General features: G+C 43.5%; 1 protein-coding gene across 9 annotated transcripts in view; it reads left to right on the top strand.

The window, feature by feature from the left end:
• Positions 1–17,797, top strand: part of lyst (lysosomal trafficking regulator) — a 54,466-nt gene that overhangs the window by 22,760 nt on the left and 13,909 nt on the right. For 5 of the 9 annotated variants that reach the window (XM_034552655.1, XM_034552663.1, XM_034552656.1 and 2 more), the window contains 19 exons: positions 2,418–3,378; positions 3,495–3,680; positions 5,546–5,687; positions 7,849–8,060; positions 8,192–8,258; positions 8,611–8,720; positions 9,389–9,758; positions 9,842–9,998; positions 10,112–10,285; positions 10,382–10,542; positions 11,133–11,323; positions 11,919–12,164; positions 13,239–13,412; positions 14,167–14,316; positions 14,626–14,763; positions 14,846–15,044; positions 15,138–15,266; positions 16,036–16,654; positions 17,474–17,654. In XM_034552655.1, coding sequence (XP_034408546.1) covers positions 2,418–3,378; positions 3,495–3,680; positions 5,546–5,687; positions 7,849–8,060; positions 8,192–8,258; positions 8,611–8,720; positions 9,389–9,758; positions 9,842–9,998; positions 10,112–10,285; positions 10,382–10,542; positions 11,133–11,323; positions 11,919–12,164; positions 13,239–13,412; positions 14,167–14,316; positions 14,626–14,763; positions 14,846–15,044; positions 15,138–15,266; positions 16,036–16,654; positions 17,474–17,654 — 4,567 coding nt within the window. The remainder of the gene's footprint in view (positions 1–2,417; positions 3,379–3,494; positions 3,681–5,545; positions 5,688–7,848; positions 8,061–8,191; positions 8,259–8,610; positions 8,721–9,388; positions 9,759–9,841; positions 9,999–10,111; positions 10,286–10,381; positions 10,543–11,132; positions 11,324–11,918; positions 12,165–13,238; positions 13,413–14,166; positions 14,317–14,625; positions 14,764–14,845; positions 15,045–15,137; positions 15,267–16,035; positions 16,655–17,473; positions 17,655–17,797) is intronic. The other 4 variants (XM_034552661.1, XM_034552657.1, XM_034552658.1 and 1 more) reach the window with 4 other exon arrangements.

Raw genomic sequence — 17,797 nt, 5'->3', positions numbered from 1 at the left:
CTGTCTCGGTTATATACCGGCTCCTGCTCAATGCATGCTGGGATAGGTTGAATCCCCATGCAACCCTTAACAGGATCAATGTGACTGGAAAATGGATGGATGGGTGCTTTGAGGCAGTCTGTCAGCAGTGGGCGTAAGGTTTCCATATTAAAATTCAGAGTATGTCATTCAGTTCTCTGAAGGTTTGACTGGCATTCAAAGCCTTTATACAGCTGTGATGTTTGTCATCCGAGCCTCTTCAAAAGGCACTACAGAGCCAATTGTATGTACTTTTGCTTATGAAAGTATATACAAGTTTTATATTCGGATAAATCTCTCTTTTTATTAGAAGGATTTTCCTAAAAAACTATGTATGATACAAAAGTAATCCATCTCATCACTTATGACCTACTAGAAGTGTGTGGCACTTTCTGTATCTGCAGAGACTCTGCAGCCCTCAGCCTGAAAACAGCAAAATGAGAAAATACAGGCGGTTTCTCGAGGTGTCAACCTCTATGAAAACAAAAGCGACCAGATCGTAAGCATCCAAGTGGAGTCGAAGGAAATGGCCTAGCACCAAACAAAATGATATCGAAAGTGCTCATTCTAAAACAAGAGTGAATCTGAGGTTGGCTTTCACCTGCTGACGAGCACCCTAACTCTCTGACACACTGGCAACAGTCATCCACCCCAACAGTTTGTGAGGCAAAAAAACAATATTGGCTGTTAGATTGTGACCACTTACTGTTGCTATAAACAAGTGTAATGTCTCTTTATTGCAATATTTAAAACACCGCAAGATAAAGAAAAGGATGACTATTGCTTCTGTACCACCAATCCTCGCATATATGTATTCAGCCGCCTGATCATGATGAATCTTCTGATTCATCATGATCAGGGTGCTTTTTTAGCCAATATATCTCTGGGCTCAGTACACTATGTGATATTACGTCCGTATGCACAATCTCCACATTTGCCTGAAGGAATACCTTCTTGCCATGTTAAAATTATTGTCAAAGAGGACAAGGAGAGGAGAAACTGAGGTAAATACAGATTTGCACCTCCAGTGTATTCAAACATTTCCACAGTTTTTTTGCCCTCTGGCTACTTCACGTACTTCAGTAGTGTAATTAATGGCAAAGGTTAAAATGACAAGGAGAGTGTTTTTAAGTTTGGGGCATCCTATCCTGCATACTAATTACAAAAGCTGCAGTGAACAGATTGATTTCAAAGCATGCTGGTGTAAGATGATCTAAAAGACAAAGCTGAACCTCCTCTGACATCTAGCCTGCGTCTTTATCAGCGTGCACTGGTCCTGTAGCTCTTTGCGTTACAGAGCATCTTTGCAGAGGAGAGCATTAAATATTCAGGCCAATGACTCGTCCTTCTGATGAACTTGCACACCACTAATGAAAAGAGAAAATGTTCTGAAAAAGAAGAATTAATCAACTCTACATTGATTTGGAGGAAGACCGGAGAGCAAGGTTATAATTTATTAAATTTACACATTTCATGCACTGAGCTCAGAACTTTAATTGAACATCTGTTTCAGTTCCATGACATACTGTGTAAACAATCCCATGCTGAGATGAAAGCGTTCTTATTTCCACTCGGTGTATAATGTGAGCACATCTCCACATCTCCTCACATCTCCTCTTACCAACTGTGGATGTAACTTTCACTCAGAGGTGACACCTTATTCTTTAAGGTAATTTACCTTACATTGTAGGAGTGTCATTTATTATTTTCACTGCCTCAGTAGCCTGTGTTTTCCAGTAGAAGACACATTTAACAGGGTAAAATGTCAGCTGTGTTTTGCTCAATAAACGTGTGATAACTTCAACTCAATGTGATGGAAATGTGTCTTTGTGGCTCAGTAAAAGATACGCACAACAAAACAAAAGAAACACATTAGATAACAAAGCAAATGCAGTGTGAATTTGGAACTTTACTAATCTAGCAGATGTGTTCATAAGCAACGTAAGCGTGTAGTGTCCTTCACAGTTCATTTGTCATGTTAATAGAAGTTGAGTAATATATTTAAAGGAGTTGGTGTGCCTTGGGGGAAATTATATCTGGAACCCGATGGGAGGAAATGAAATCAGTGAAGGAAGGAGTGTGGCGGCAGTGGCTTTGCCTCTGATTGACTAGTTGCAGAGTTTGTTAGATTAGACGGAGTGCTGACATTTATTTTAATTGCTGGAAGAGTTTAACAGTCTACCCTTTCTGTCACCATATGAATCCTTTGCTTGACCAATTAGAGGCACATGCAAAGCCATGCTTTTCCTGGGGCTAATTTTTAAGTAAATAAATGGCATAGTGTATTAAAGTGTTACATTGTAAGTCTTACTAACTGCCTGTATTTATATAGAATTTGTATAATGTTTATGTCTATTTTCTGTTTTACTAAGCTGATTTGGTAATATCTTCTGTTTCAGGGTGATCAGAGACCTTTTTGTCAGTTGCAACGGCCTCAACCAGGTGACGGAGCTTGTCTACCTAGACCAGACACGCTCTTTGGCCTTGAAGGTGTTTGAGACTCTGATAATAGGCATTGGATACCAGCAGGCTGATGGGGTGCTTCTGGAGCTGGAGAGTGTTGATGCTGAGGAAAGGGAAGCCGTCCTGGGCCTGGCTGAGGAACTGGGGTCCCGAGGGGCTGGAGAGAGCCCACAGAGCCTTAGTAAGTTCTACGAAGGCCTGAAGGAGGCATGTCCACGTTATAAGAGCCGGAGCGGGCAAGGTCGTGGACCAGGACGTGGACCAGGACGCAGCCGAGCAGAGACCCACCTCCATGTTATCAACCTCTTCTTGTGTGTGGCCTTCCTCTGTGTCAGCAAAGAGGCAGATTCTGACCGGGACTCAGCCAACGACTCTGAGGACACTTCAGGTTACGACAGCACGGCCAGTGAACCTCTTGGCGGGCGACTGCCTTACCTGTCCCCAGATTGCGTAGCTCTGCCTTCCAAGGAGCAGTTGCGCTGCGCTGCAGATGTTTGGTCAGTGTGCCGGTGGATCTACATGGCCAGCCCCTTGTTTCAGAGGCAGTTCTTCAGGCTCGGAGGACTGGAGGTCTGCTTGCGACTCATGGCCATGGTTATTCAGAAACTTTCCTGTAAGGCCAAGGATGGGAAAGCAAAGAAGAAGAGGGACGGTAAGGGCAAAGGCAGCCCTGAGTCCACAGCCCCAGCACCCTCACCTGGACTGGTGGAGACAACTCATGATACATCCGACGCCCTCGGCACTTGTCCAGCTGAGGGAATGACCAAGGATCCAGCAAAGAGGCTGGAGGAAGAGTGGCAACTCCAAAGTATTCGTCTCCTTGAGGCCTTGCTGGCGATTTGTCTGCACAGTGCTAACTCAGCCCTGCAGAGGATAGAGTCTGAGCTTTCTCATCAGGTATGTAGTTTAATATGCTAACGATCAATCAACTAATCCCTGAGCACATCAAACACAAAAAATGCAACCTTTAATTCTGTTTTCAATTAAACTCTTATGTCTCCTCTGGTCTATAGCTCCAGTCGGTGGAAGAGACTCTGTTTGAGGTGAAAGACCAGCTCTTTCGCTCAGGCGTGGTGAACTCTGACCTTGCTGTTCCTCTGTTCGATTCTCTCCTGAGAGTGGCCTTGGCAGAGGTGTCATCCTGTCCTGATCCTCCTGAGGAGAAGCCAGACAGGGTGAGTCCTGCCTTGGGAGAAACTGTGAGTGAAGCTACTGCACCTTTTTATATTCTCACGGTTTGTTGAGCAACTTGTGTCTAAAGAGACACGTTCAGGTTATAGGAAGTCAGACAGGATTCCTCTGCAGCTACAGGAGATGCTCTCCATGTCCAATGTTACTCTAATCTTTTATATGGCCTACTGTACAGCCTCTCCTCAACAGAAGTTGTTGTTTTCCATCTTTGTTGCCTTCTATCCATGACGCAAAGTGCCATTGTAGTTATCCACTTAGTGAATGTAGCTACAGTTGTATTTGCGGCTATTTGAAAACTAACCAGTGCCCCCTTGGTGGCCTCTGGCTTTGAGGTGCTGACCATAAACCTTTGTTGCATTGTCTACATCCTATCAGCTTTATAATATGGCTCTACAATGCAGCAAACACTACTTTAAAGAGTAGCAATTAATTGCAATGAAAAAAGGACCAAAAATACATTGTTTCTTACTTTCATGAAACCAATTCGCAACAAGGTGACAAATGGTGTCAAGCAGGGATGAATACAGGAAAGGGCAAAGAGAGATGAAAACAAGCACGTGTGTCCAGAACCAAACGGCATCTTGTTGATAGGAACTTATCTTCCAATGTGCCCAGCGAGCCGCTGTCAAGGGGACAATGCGACTTGGATTGATAAAGTTTTAATTGCTTTTTTACCCCCAGTAGAATGATGGTGATTGTGTTCAGTCGCCACACACTGCTTCTTTGGCTGAACGCTGAGGCAAAATCTATAGAGCAGTGGTGTTTATTTAGGAGCAAACCGTACAATAAAAGAAAAAATCATTTTCCAGCGGCGCCTCGTCAAGCACCCGGGCGGCTTGACGTACGGCACTATGCTGCTAAGCAGCCGTTATCAGCCCAGTGTGCAACAGAAAAGCAGGTGCACATTATGGTAGCTATGATAGATTATGATAGCCATTGTTCAGACCAAGCAGGGAATGCAAACATGAGCGAGCAGAGTCTCATTCTGAAACTCAAACAGGTCACTGATGGTACTTTGTTTCAAAGATTTTTACATAATACAAGTTCCTCATAAATATTCCCACGTGTCCCTTAGTCACTGCAATTTCCACCTTCTTAATAGAGGCACTAGTAATGCAGACTACATTAATGAATAGTTCTCAAGACCATATATGGGTAGGACCAGACATGCTTCTATTTGGACCGGGAAGTGAGACAAATGGCTTCCGGCCGCTCAATAAAATGTCATTGCCTCGCTCACAGCCTTAGATGTGTTTTTCACAAGTCTTAAAATGCCTGTCTGACTAAGCCTGTTCCAACACAAAAGGATTTAGCTTTTTATATAATAGATTTACCTATTTCCTAAGAGCTTAGTTTCTTTCTCAGTGAGCCCAGCAGAGTGTGATGCTCTCTTAACCATAACAAGTATTATGTGCTATGAAGCTCCAAGATTAGACTTGTGTGTGTGTGTGTGTGTGTGTGTGTGTGTGTGTGTGTGTGTGTGTGTGTGTGTGTGTGTGTGTGTGTGTGTGTACGCGTGTACGCGTGTACGCGTGTACGTGTGTTGACTGACTGTTCACGTCAAGGCACTGGGCTATGCGGGTGCCCCGCAAATCAGCTGATATTAGTCTCATGACCAAAATCGTGTACTTTTTCCCCTCATCACTTGAAAACATTATGTTTGCTCTGTTGGTGATCAGACCGCTGCTTGTCATGCTTAGTATATTTTAGCAAAAGAATTTGGGTAAGCCCTTGCGAAATAATTTGTATCTTACCAACAGCTTGACCAGGCGATGATTTTGTGGTATTTTGATTGTGAGGGATTAGAATTCATGACTTTTTCTTGCCTCCCCTCCTCTTTCTTCCTCTTGCGCTCTCACTCTGCTTCCACCAGAAGCTCCAGGTGGTTCCAGCAGGCGACCTGTCTGAGGAGGTGGACGAGGTGCAGAGCTGTGGCGTTAAGCCCCCGGGGGAGGAGGAGGGCTACGACGCTGACAGTGAAAGCAACCCTGAGGACATGGCCAAGCAGGAGGAGGGTAGGTCCACACTGGCTGTCAAGCTACACACACACACACACACACACACACACACACACTCCTCCTTAAGAATCCACAGCTACTGCACACGCCTGACTGCTCCTAATGCTAGTGCCTTAGGCTGGTTAAAGGCTACTTGTGTTGTTGCTTTACTTCTAAGTCTTCCTCTGCAGATTTGTTCCCTTTTTTATTTTTTTTACTTGCCTGGGATTATTTTAAGAATGCTTTAAATCTTCTTTTCTCAATGTACTCCGTCTTCTGCGACATTTGTTTTTGTTTGAGATCATTGTCAACGGACTAACTTGATGGATTGAAAGGTCTCAACCTCTAAACCTGCTGATTTATAGCCTTGGGAAATCTTTCTTTTCCCACTGTTGAATTGATCCCTCAACGCATTTATTGAATTAGTATTCATTAATGCATTTACTTGAACAGCGTCATGGTTTTTAAGAGATTTGCAGTGTAAAACACACATCCTCCTTTTGGTTTGCCGGGCAGGATATTTCGCAATAATAAGTGGCTAGTTTCTGTTGTGCAAATATGACATAGCAGAAACAGGCCTGAGTACTTTATTCCCTTCACAACAGCCTCTTGTGTGAACTCTGTCTCTCCACTCTGCTCTCACCAGTTAAGAACGTGGCCTTTTTCCTTTTTCATCCCCTCAGAATCCAATCATTGTTTTGAGTTTTACAACTGCAGGCAACTACACTCTGTGGCCTCATGAGCTGGATCTTGTGACTTTAAGTCCCCATAAAATGGAGACTTTAACTTCCTGGAAATCGTATTCGTCCTGGAAAACCGTGAATCCGAAAGGGAGAATTAGCCAGCTTTTTTTATGAATCTGATGGTGAATGTAGTCCACCGAAGAAAAACATTTCCCAGTCTCACTATATTGACCAAGAAAGCTGTTCTCTGCGGCTGCGAAGCAGTGCCAGCCGCGCCTAAATGTACCAGGATGCACTGTGCGTGAGCAGCGAGTTTGTTGCGTCTGATAAATAAACAAAAAGAATTCACAAAATTCTGATGAAGAAAATGTTCTTTCACCTAAACAGAAAAATACAACCTTCTGAATTCAAGTTTCTTTTTTACACTGAACACAGACAGGCTTAATTGCCCTGTTAATTCATCATAAAACACACTCCAAGCTGAACAGAAACAAAGATAACTCACCAAATGTGTCTGTGATCTTTCCATTGTTCAAACAATCAACAACTCTGGTTTGGTCGAGTGACAAATACTTGATTTGATCCCAACCCAGGCAGAAATAGTGTGTTCTTCCTCTCATTTCAAACCGCCTATGTCTCCTTATTATTGGACATCCTGGTTCAGTTGAAAAAACATAATGTAAATGAAGTAAGCACTGCCAGCTAGTTTCTGTAGTCATAAACTAAATTAAATACAATGTTCTATTTAAAATGTTTTTTAAAAAGTTACAAAAAAAGGTCTTGTGTTAATTATTTCACAGGGGTTTTGTTTGATTGACACCTGTCAATCAAGCAAAACCATGCAAAACCTCCATCTGTCGCAGACAACTATGACATTGAAAAATTACAATTTAATGCAAACTGGTTTGCTGCAATTAAATTTGACTTGGGGCCCAAACACAAAATGTTATTAAAGGATGGCAGTCAGTGTATTTATTGACAGCAGCATACTTTATATCTGTAGCCGTGGATGGAGGCAGACTGTGTCGCTGTGCACAGGGAGGGAGAGCACGCTTCATTAATGAAAGGAGGTCCCAGAAGCTGTGGGAGAGCCTGCAGTACTGCTCTCCTGTAAATCATGAGGGGGAGTCCTATGCTGCTCTGAGGCTGCTGAGCACAGCACTGAGGCTCATTTTTATGTGCTGCCTTCAAGATGGTAGGATGGAGCTGAAGCAAAGAACTCCTGTGGATTGTGAAGGTGATGAGGCAACATGGCGTGCCAGTCAGTTTGCCCGTGTCTGTGTGCAAGTCTCTTGTTGTGTCTCTGATCTTGCCGTGTGTGTGTGTGTGTGTGTGTGTGTGTGTGTGTGTGTGTGTGTGTGTGTGTGTGTGTGTGTGTGTGTGTGTGTGTGTGTGTGTGTGTGTGTGTGTGTGTGTGTGTGTGTGTGTGTGTGTGTGTGTGTGTGTGTGTGTGTGTGTGTGTGTGTGTGTGTGTGTGTGTGTGTGGCGGTTCTTAGGTGTGAAGGTGGAGTCTGCTGGGCTGCATGAGTTGGTGGCGGTGGGGGACGGGTCCAGGGAGGGCTTGCTGCTCTTCCCGGAGATCTGCACGATGGAGCTGAAGCTGCTGGCCACTAGCTCCCCAGACCTGGAGGTTCTGAGCCATGTGTTTCACAGCCTGCTGGACGCGGTACGCGGCAACCACCGCAATGCTGCCCTGCTCTACGACCAGGTCAGACTGACGGCTTCTTCTTCTTCTCTCTACTACTCGTAACCGCCTCAGCAGTCTTTGTTTGTCTTGCTTTTCTCCTCAACTGTGCTCTGAGGAATATGACTGACCCCTGTCCCTTCTGTTCCTCACAGGGAGGAGTCAAAACCATCCTGTCTGGCTTTCACAACATCCTCAGCCAAAGAGACCCCTCCTTTACAGGTTTGTTATTTCTTCTGGCTTATTTTTATTTTATATGACAGCGTAGGATATTATTCATGTGGTGACATCTAAGGGAAAAAATTGTCTCCAGACAGTTTTTTGTTCCCCTGCTGTTGACATTTCGACTGGATCCCCAGGGTTCAAATGTCATACTCGGTCTGAATAATGTTAGTAATTCTATCAAAAATTGGTACCCAATGGATTGATTTTATATAGAGAATTTATCTTTATGTTATTTAGTATTGTAAGATATTGCCATGTGTCTGTTTGGGGTTTTTGCTTGTGGTGTTCCGGTTCATGCCCAAGTAAATAAACTGTTTATGTCATCTGCTCTTTTTTGGTCTACATTCAGATTGCCAGACTGTGCTAGTGGAGCTGCTGGTTGCCATGGTGAGCCAGCGAATCACAGCGGAGGAACTGGCTCTATTGATTCGCCTCTTCCTGGAGAAGACCCCGCCTACTGTAAATAGCTAACTCTATCAGTCATGCAGCAATGTACTCACGGTGTTGACACTGATAGCTTATGATTACACTGTTTCAACCATTTAATTGCTCCGCAGAAACAAAAACTCTCTTCTCACTTCCTGTTTCTATAACTCTCTTCAACACATAATATTCCGATGGACCCACTTCACTCTTTATACAATAAACACCAATGTGTGCAGCACAGATGTGATGCTACAATTTATTACCACATAGTGGTCGGTGTTGGAATCCAGCAGCAGACATCATTAATAACCTGTCTTTGAGAAGTAGGTTCCCAAAAGGGAAGAGAAGGATTTATTTTTAATCATGTGAACAAAATGACATGTGACCTTGGTTTACCGTCTTTGAAAATGAGTCATATCAGTGACTACAGTTGCCACTTTTTTGTACTGCTTCACAGGATTTTCTATTTTAAAATATTTTGCTGCATTTGATCAAGACCACAGGTTTAATGCTGAGCTATTTTAGATGGGTCACACTGTTGTAGAAAACAAAGTGCTTAGTAATCTGTTTATTTTCTTAATTTGCTTCCCTTTATTTAGGGATTACAAAAAGAGTTAGCACAAATATATCTTGTGTTTTCATTATCAAATCTAAAATGATAGACTGTCCTTCTCACGCCCCATTTACTTTGTTACCTGCAGGAGATTTTACTGAAAGGCATCCTACAAATCGTTGAAGCCAACGTGAATATAGAACCTCTTCACTTCCTGTCCTTTCCAATGATGCTTGGGGCTTTGACCCCAGGAGGGGTGTCGACCGGCCCTAGACAAAACGGGGCTGCCGGAGGGAAAAGTATTGGTTTGCTCTGGAAGGGCAAACTGTCTCCAGGGCGCAGGGAGGGTGATGGCGAGTACAGAGAAAGTCACCTCCGGTCCTCTCCCTGGCACATTGCTCCCCTCCACTTGCCCCTCGTAGGGCAGAATTGCTGGCCCCACATGGCTAGCGGCTTCAGTGCCTCTATGTGGCTGAGAGTGGCAGAGCAGGAGGAGAAGGATGGGAAGAAAGACAAGGGTGAGACACAGATCCTTCACCGAGACATTGTTGTGCCATAAATAAGTGAACTTTTTTTTAGTTTTCTTATTGTTGTTTTCCAGAGGAGAGTAATGCTCCTGCAGCTGAGTCCCACCATGGCTCCGCTCAGGCTGGGACGAGATTACTAGAGGAAGGTCTCATTCATATTCTGTCAATGGGCTCCAAGGCACTGATGCTTCAAGTGTGGGCAGACTTCTCTACAGGCTCTCTCACATTCAGGTTAGCTCCAGCATAGACTATAGTCTCAAAGATGTGTGTGGAGAATGGGATACTATTTCTAAAGTATTTGTAGTTTATGGACCTCGAAATACTGTAATGTGCTGTTCCCCCAGGATTTGTATCGACCCAAATGATGATATAAAAGCAGGGCTGCTGGCGCAGGCAGACTCTGAGGAGGAACTACTCAGAGCGGGTCAATGGCAGCACGTGGGTCTCACTTACACCCAGCAGCCAGAGGGCAAGAAGAACATCCATGGCCGTGTGGTTGTCTGGGTTTGCGGCATCAGGTAAGGAAGATGGCAAGAGTAAAACTCTGGCAGTTATGGGGAAAATCTGGTAAATGAGTGAACATTAATCCTAATTTATCATGCTCTCTGTTTCAGGAAATGTGAGGTGTCTTTGGACTACACCCTTCCAAGAAAGTCCAGTTTATCGTCTGACAGCAACAAAACCTTCTGCATGTTGGGCCACTGTGCCCCGTCCTCTGAGGATCTGTTGATGCAGAGTGGGCGCTGGAGCATGGGCACTGTGCTTCTCTTCAATGGTAGGACCTCCTGTCTTCTTTATCTACCTGGAATCCCATCTCTATAAGCGCTTAGACACTTAATGCCAGACGGCCGCTCATCATATTGTTCCATTCTTTTGTGCAGTCTGTTTTAATCATTTATACAATTTAATCTGTTCCACCTCAGTGCTGCTCCCTTGTGGCACATTGCACTGATTACCAACGTATCTCTCATAAGCAGTATGTACTGTACATAAATGTACAGTCATGTTTTGTGGTACAGTTATATTTTTAAGGCGGAACTAGTTTAGTGGCTGTAAAAAGCTGTTGTGATGCGTTGCCTGCTGCAGATTGTCAGCATTCTCGCGGGAGGCTAACTGAATACTTCTAAGTGGCTGTGAATGGCTTGCCTCTCTGCGATCTCAGCCTGTGAACCTAATGGCTTAGCCTCTCTGCTGTCATAGTTAGCAGTTTCTTCTTGGATTCATGAAAATTGGATTCCCATCATATGTTATTACTGCATTGGTTATTGATGGAATGATATAAATCATTTGCTCTTCCGTAACAACCGACATTTGCAGTGTTTGCTTCATTAGGAGATTTAACTCTATTTGCCTCCCGTATTTCAGGATCTAGAATAGGATCTGAGGAGGCCCTGTACCTTTACACCAGTGGGCCTGACCTCACCTCAATCATGCGCTGCAAGTATGGCAAGCCCAATGGGACAGTCTCTAAGTTTGTCACTGTGGAAGGCCTGAAGTGTGAGCATGTACGGGAGCTTCTGATGAAGAATAAGGATGTGGACACAACAGCTTTGGTTGTAAGTCTTTTGTTCATATGAAGCATTAACTCAACACACAATTTGCATTTAAAAAATGTTTTATTGTCACTGTTTCTGTATGATAAAATGCAGATTGACACTGCAGGTGAACCCTGTACATGTACTTTGTGATCAAACTGCTCTCTAAGCATAGCAAATCCCTGCTATGTCTCGTATATATTATTTCATTTCACGCTGTTTGAGTTGTGTGCTGTTCCAATTAGCGGTCACTAATGATCCTGCACAGTAAAAAGTCATTTTCCCCAATGGAAAAAAGCAATTACACTTCAGCTGCAGCTTTTTCATTGAGACTGAAAATATTTTTTCTCCCATTAATGCTAATGTATTTGTTGATAACTCCACTGCTTTAAAATAAGGGAGTGAGACAAGAATAATGAATGATTTCCCCTGCACATATTTATCATTTCTGTTATGCTCTAAAAAAGTCTAAACCAGGTCCATTTGTAGCCCTAAGCTAGCTAGCCTCCTTGCTTGGGTCTAATTGAATTTCAACAAGAATGACTACCGTAAATACCTCAAACTTATGAAAGTTTTGCCTGAAAATAATGATTGCGTGCATTGTGTTCCTGTATAGGAAAGCTTGGCAGTAGTGTACGCTCCCAGCAGTCCTAGAGTCTACACCATCTACGAGCCTGTAATCAGACTGAAGGGTCAGGCCAGGACAGTGGTCACCCAGCGGCCCTTCAGCTCCAAGGACGTGCAGAGTGTTTCCCTGGAACCAAACTTTCTCAGAGCTTTCCTCCCCACTGAATCGCATGGCCTACAGAGCGTCCTGCACGAGATCGGTGGAACAGGAAATTTTGTCTTCCTCTTCGCACAGGTAGGACGGTCAATCTTTTGTTATGGAGCTCGAGCCCTCGCTGGGTCGGGTCATTATTCCCAGTTCTTGTGATATTTCTGGAACACTGTATGTTTAGATGGATGTATTCCAGAGAACGGAAATTGACAGTTTGATTGAATAAACCAGAAACATTCAGTGAATTTTAGGAATCACCTCACATCAATGTACAAAAATGTACATCATAACGTCACATATTGATTGCATTAACTTCTGCTTGTCAACTTTGCACCTTTTTTGAGACGACAAACAACACAAAGAATGAACGGATTACATTTCCGGGTCATAAACACACTGTAGTTTACAGGCCGAGTTTAATACTGCTGGATTAGTTGATCAATAGAAAATGTTTAACCAATTTTTTTAAATAATCATTTAAATACATTTTTAAGCAGAAATTCTAGGCATTTAATGATTTAAGATTCTCAAATCTGAGAATGTCCTGCTTTTCAATGTCTTAACAATATAGTAAATGAATATCTTTGTTTTGAAACATTTTAAATTGTCACCTTCGGCTCTTGGAAATTATGTTTGGCATTTCTCCCTGATTTCTGGTGTTGTATAGACCAAACAATTGATCAATTAATCAAATGAATAATATTAATAATTGGATTAATTAATTCTGAAAATAATCATTAGTTGCAGTCCTACAGTTAAGAACCCCATTTTCTAAAGGTGCTTGATGCCATATGACCAGCACTGTAAGGACATTTTTCTTTATTATGTATAAGTACTGTATATGTTTGAACTAATAAGCTATATCACTCATCTGATTCAGACAATGTGACCTAATTAATTCTGTCAGGGATGTGTAGAATCAGGAAATTCATATTAGTTGTGTTGCACTTGTTACTTCTTGCCAGTAGGGATCATAGTTTAATGTCACTTGTACAGACAAAGTTTGTATTGGGCTTGTGTGTTGTTTGTTTTTGAGAAGACAATAAGTGTAGCAGGAACAGTGTGAAATAATGTTTCGGACCTCCAACCTGCACTGTTCACATTTCGACTGTATCCTTCTATTCCTCTGTCTCTCATCTCTGGGTCCGCGGTGTCCAGACGGTGGAGCTGAGTGACTGTGAGAAGACCCAGGCTCTGGCCCTGCAGGTGCTGCTGTCTTTGTCCAAGTTTAACCAACACCGCATCCATGAAATGGACTGTTACCATGGTTACTCCATGATCCACCAGGTCCTCATCAAGTCCAAATGCATCGTTGGATATCATATGCTCAAGGTGAGTCACACCGTGAACTCTTTGCCGTCTCCAGCACCCACAACCTCTGCTGACCTGTGCAGAAAAGCATCTCCGGCACTTGTTTTTTCTGGGTTTTGTGTACCACGAATCTGATCCAGTCCGCCACACTGGTGCCGCTCTGAGCCGATGTTGGTGACCCTGCTGTTATTTGACCCTCTGGCTGTGTCTGTAATTGAGCTGTGTGATGGCTGGGCACTGACATGGATTCTGTCTGACTTGATGAAACACTGAGCTCCTGCAGAGTCAGACAGCACAGCGCCCCTGATTGCCTTTGTCACTTTAGACTTCCACACAGTATTTTATAGCACAAAACAGCACTGATTAGCAATATTAAACACTCATAATCATTATAATAAAAGGAACATGCTGTTACAGTTGTTGGATTTAGTTTCTTTCTTTTTTTATATGCTGCGAAAAGAATGCCAATTTCTATCTTCGCTCAGTCGACCAGAGACCCAAAGTAACATTTATAACCACTGCAGGTAGCATAATAAGTATTGTGTGTATATATAGTTGGTCAGCTGAGAGACTCTGATCAGTGCAGACGGTGCTGCTCAGGGAGCAAATAGTGTTTTTTGAGTGATAAGCGCTCCAAAAGATTTCATAATGTATTGACTCTCTGGGACTCAGTTCTTTCTGGAGAGATGGTGATTATTATATGTTGAGTTGTGTCTCTATTGTAGCAACACTGTAGACGCGTTTGTGATGTGGTGGCCATATTCTGTCCTTCTAGACTTTACTGGATGGATGTTGCAGTGGACCCATCCTCATCCTGGCGGACGATGGTCAGTTCTGTTTGGACACTGAGTCCATCGCTGTGGTGCAGGATATCAGACTGCTCTCAGACGTCCTGTTGGACTGGAAGATCTGGGCCAAGGCTGAGGTGAACTCAAGCATCACTTTCTCTTCTCCTTTTTTTATGTTTTCAAATGTGAAGTAAAACTACAGTGAGGATAAACAAGATTATATTAAAACGTTTTTGTTCCTCATCAAATGTAAAGGGTACAGCAGTACAGAATAGTAAGAAAATCATTAATGCTGAAACAAACCCCAAACTTTGGGGTGGAAACTGCAGCAAAATAAACACTAATTTAATCCAAGAAGCCAAAAGCATAATGGTACTCTCAACACGACTATATAGATGATGAAGCACCAGTTCATGAGTCATTCACCGTCTGTGTTGTTTTGTCAGTGTGGAGTGTGGGAAACACTACTTGCTGCCTTAGAGATCCTCATCAGGGTGCACCACCCTTATCAGGTCTTCAACATCCGTCAGTTCCTCAAGGCTGAAATAGTGCACCGCTTCCTACTCACTTGCCAGGTGTTACAGGTAGGTGGCAGGGATACAGGTGCTGTATACACAATCTCTTCAGAGACTGCTACTCTATTGACAACATTATGTTTCTCTTAAGGAGCATCGGGACGAGCATCTGACTGCCATCCCGCAGGAAGTCTGTCTATCGTTCGTCAAAATCATCCAGGAGGTTCTCGGGTCCCCCCCGGACATGGACCTGCTAAAACTGATCTACAACTTCCTGCTGGCTGTTCACCCACCTACTAACACCTACGTCTGTCACACTCCATCCAGCTTCTACTTCTCACTACACATCGGTGAGGAGGCAGTGCAGTTGAAAGCAGCACCTCTGTATCAAAGTGCCATCCATTGAATGCACTGAGCTCTTTTGATGTCTCTTTATTCTTTAGATGGGAAACTGTACCAGGAGAAGGTACAGTCCATTATGTATCTGAGACACTCCAACAGTGGAGGAAAGTCTGCCAGCAGCTCTGTGGTGTCACTCTCCCCAACTGTCTTCACTGATGCTCCCCATGAAGGTACAGCTGTTTCAACTAAATTACACCGACCTTAAAGCCCTCCAACACTGTGAAGATGATTACATACAAACCTTCAGTGTGTTGCTGTGGAATTACATTATACAAAGGAAGAAAGTGTGTGTGTGTGTGTGTGTGTGTGTGTGTGTGTGTGTGTGTGTGTGTGTGTGTGTGTGTGTGTGTGTGTGTGTGTGTGTGTGTGTGTGTGTGTGTGTGTGTGTGTGTGTGTGTGTGTGTGTGTGTGTGTGTGTGTGTGTGTGTGTGTGTGTGTGTGTGTGTGTGTGTGTGTGTGTGTGTGTGTGTGTGTGAGAACCATGGAACACAAATGTTTTACATTCTGTGATGAATTAACCATTACTTAGTTTATTATGCATTTGTGAAACTCACCAATCTTCCTTGTTTTCTGCCCTAGAAAATACGTTTTACAAATATGAACCTCTTTGTGGTCATAACTAATAATTTTGTTTGTTTTTTAATTACTTTGATTTCTTATAAAGCACTTTATGCTTTAAGAAAGGCCTATATAAATGGAATACATTTGGTAGTGATACTTGGAACAATGCCTTACACTGACCACAAGCAACTGTACAGTTTTGTAAATTAATCTGGGATTCTGCCACATCATGTTATTCATCACAGCAACAAGTCTAAAAATTACAATTTGCTCAGCAAGTGTTGTACAGCGCGTGTGCATGTAAATAAGGCCCTTTGACTTTCAGGTATAAAGTCTAATCATTTATTAAGTGCTGAGTCATTTTGTTCTCTTTTCCAGGCCATCTCCATGCTCCTTCCCCTGAGCATGGAGGTGATAATCAGTCGTTACGCCTTCCTAGTCTGGCACCATCTCCGTACTCCTCCCCTCTAATGACACCTCGACTCGGACACCGTATCTCAAGTGAAGAAGGGGACGGGGTCTCCCTCTCCACTCAGCAGGCTCTTGGCAGCACAGAGACACTCAAGAAGGGCGGAGCCGACGAGCAGCTTCTGAGCAGCTGTGAATCAGCCAAGACGATCTGTGAGTCTAAGGACGTAGGTGAGGGAGGAGCCCTGTGCACTCCTTCCATCAGCGTGGAGGAGGAGCGGGACGAGGCGGCAGAGGTGAACAGCCTAGCAGAGGGCAGCATTGGGGTGGCAGAGTCTGAGGACAGGTTTGACTGGGCCAGTGACGAGGTGCCGCGCCGCCCCGACAGCCTGAAAGGCATCCAATCGTTCCAGAGGAGCCACAGCAACCTGGCCAGTCTAGGCCTGGCTTTCCCAGCTCCAAATGGCTCGTTGGCAGTCGGCCGCTGGCCCAATTCGGCTGACCGAGGATCCATGCCTGAAGACTGGGAGAGCTACACATACTCTCCTGGCTACGAGAGGGCGCACAGCAAGACCGAGTCCAACGACGGGTATGTTGCCATAATACCCTTTGGCAAGGCATGCTTGTTTGAGTGTCAAAAATAGTGTAAAAATACTCTCAGGATGTTATGACTGAATGCTCAGTATCGTTACAAATTATAGTATGGATAAGTCAGCTCATACCAAAATGTGGCCAATCTATAAATGATTTATAGTGAGCACTGACAGTCTCTTTCAACATTCGTTCTAATTGCATGTCCATGTGAGTTTTGTTCTGATACATAACTCCAAAAAAGATAAAGACATGGACCACTTTGCTCGATAAAGAGGAGCTGTGCAGGGATTTGCATAATCTAAATACAGCTTTTGGTTATGGTAATAATCCTCCAACTTTGAAAATGATTTGCACTGCGGTGACAGTTTCAGTGTATTTCAGTGTCTGATAGGAAATTATATTTTTCTTGTAATCCTGTTTTATTACCAAAGACACCTTTTTCTCTCTATTAGACACAGTGTGGGCTGTTACTGATGAATTCAAGTTATACAGGAAACCTGGCTTGAATCCGAAAGTCATAGCGATGTTTTATATTGTGTATTTTATTATATATTTGCTTGATCTACTCATAGTTCATCAAAGTCTCTTTACTAATGAGTACAACATGTTGTCATTGACAAATAGCTTGATCTGACTGATGTAAGTTCACCAGGGGGAAACGCATTCACCAAATATTCATCAAAAACAAATTCACATCGTGGATAACCTAAAATGATATTAGCATTAACATGTAATTTTGAGGGCATATAGCGGAAGTTCAGCGAGCTGTTGCTGCACAGTAATTCAGCACTGAACTCTAAGCTGTGTTTCTCAGGTCCAGCACTGAGGACTGCCTGGTGCTGATCTGCTGTGGGCTCTATGATCTCCTGAGGGGCATCTTGCTGCTGTTGCCTGACCTCATGCTCGAGGAGGTGATGGACAAACTCATCCAGCCAGAGGCCCTCATCGTCCTCGTCAACCACTCGTCACCTCTCATCCAGCAAGGTGTCATGAAGGTTGGTCCAGTATCCTCTTTGAGTCTTGAATTCTGTGATGTCTAAATTCTACTGCACAAAGTATCTCCCAATTCACTTTTACATCTTAGCTTTAAAGGCACTGTTGTTAGATGTTGTTACCTTTGGACAGAGCTGGGCTTGCT

Source organism: Cyclopterus lumpus, chromosome 15, assembly GCF_009769545.1.
Source record: "Cyclopterus lumpus isolate fCycLum1 chromosome 15, fCycLum1.pri, whole genome shotgun sequence".
NCBI lineage: Eukaryota > Metazoa > Chordata > Actinopteri > Perciformes > Cyclopteridae > Cyclopterus > Cyclopterus lumpus.
The sequence above is the reverse complement of the archived record's forward strand: the minus strand, read 5'-3'. Positions and strand labels throughout refer to the sequence as shown.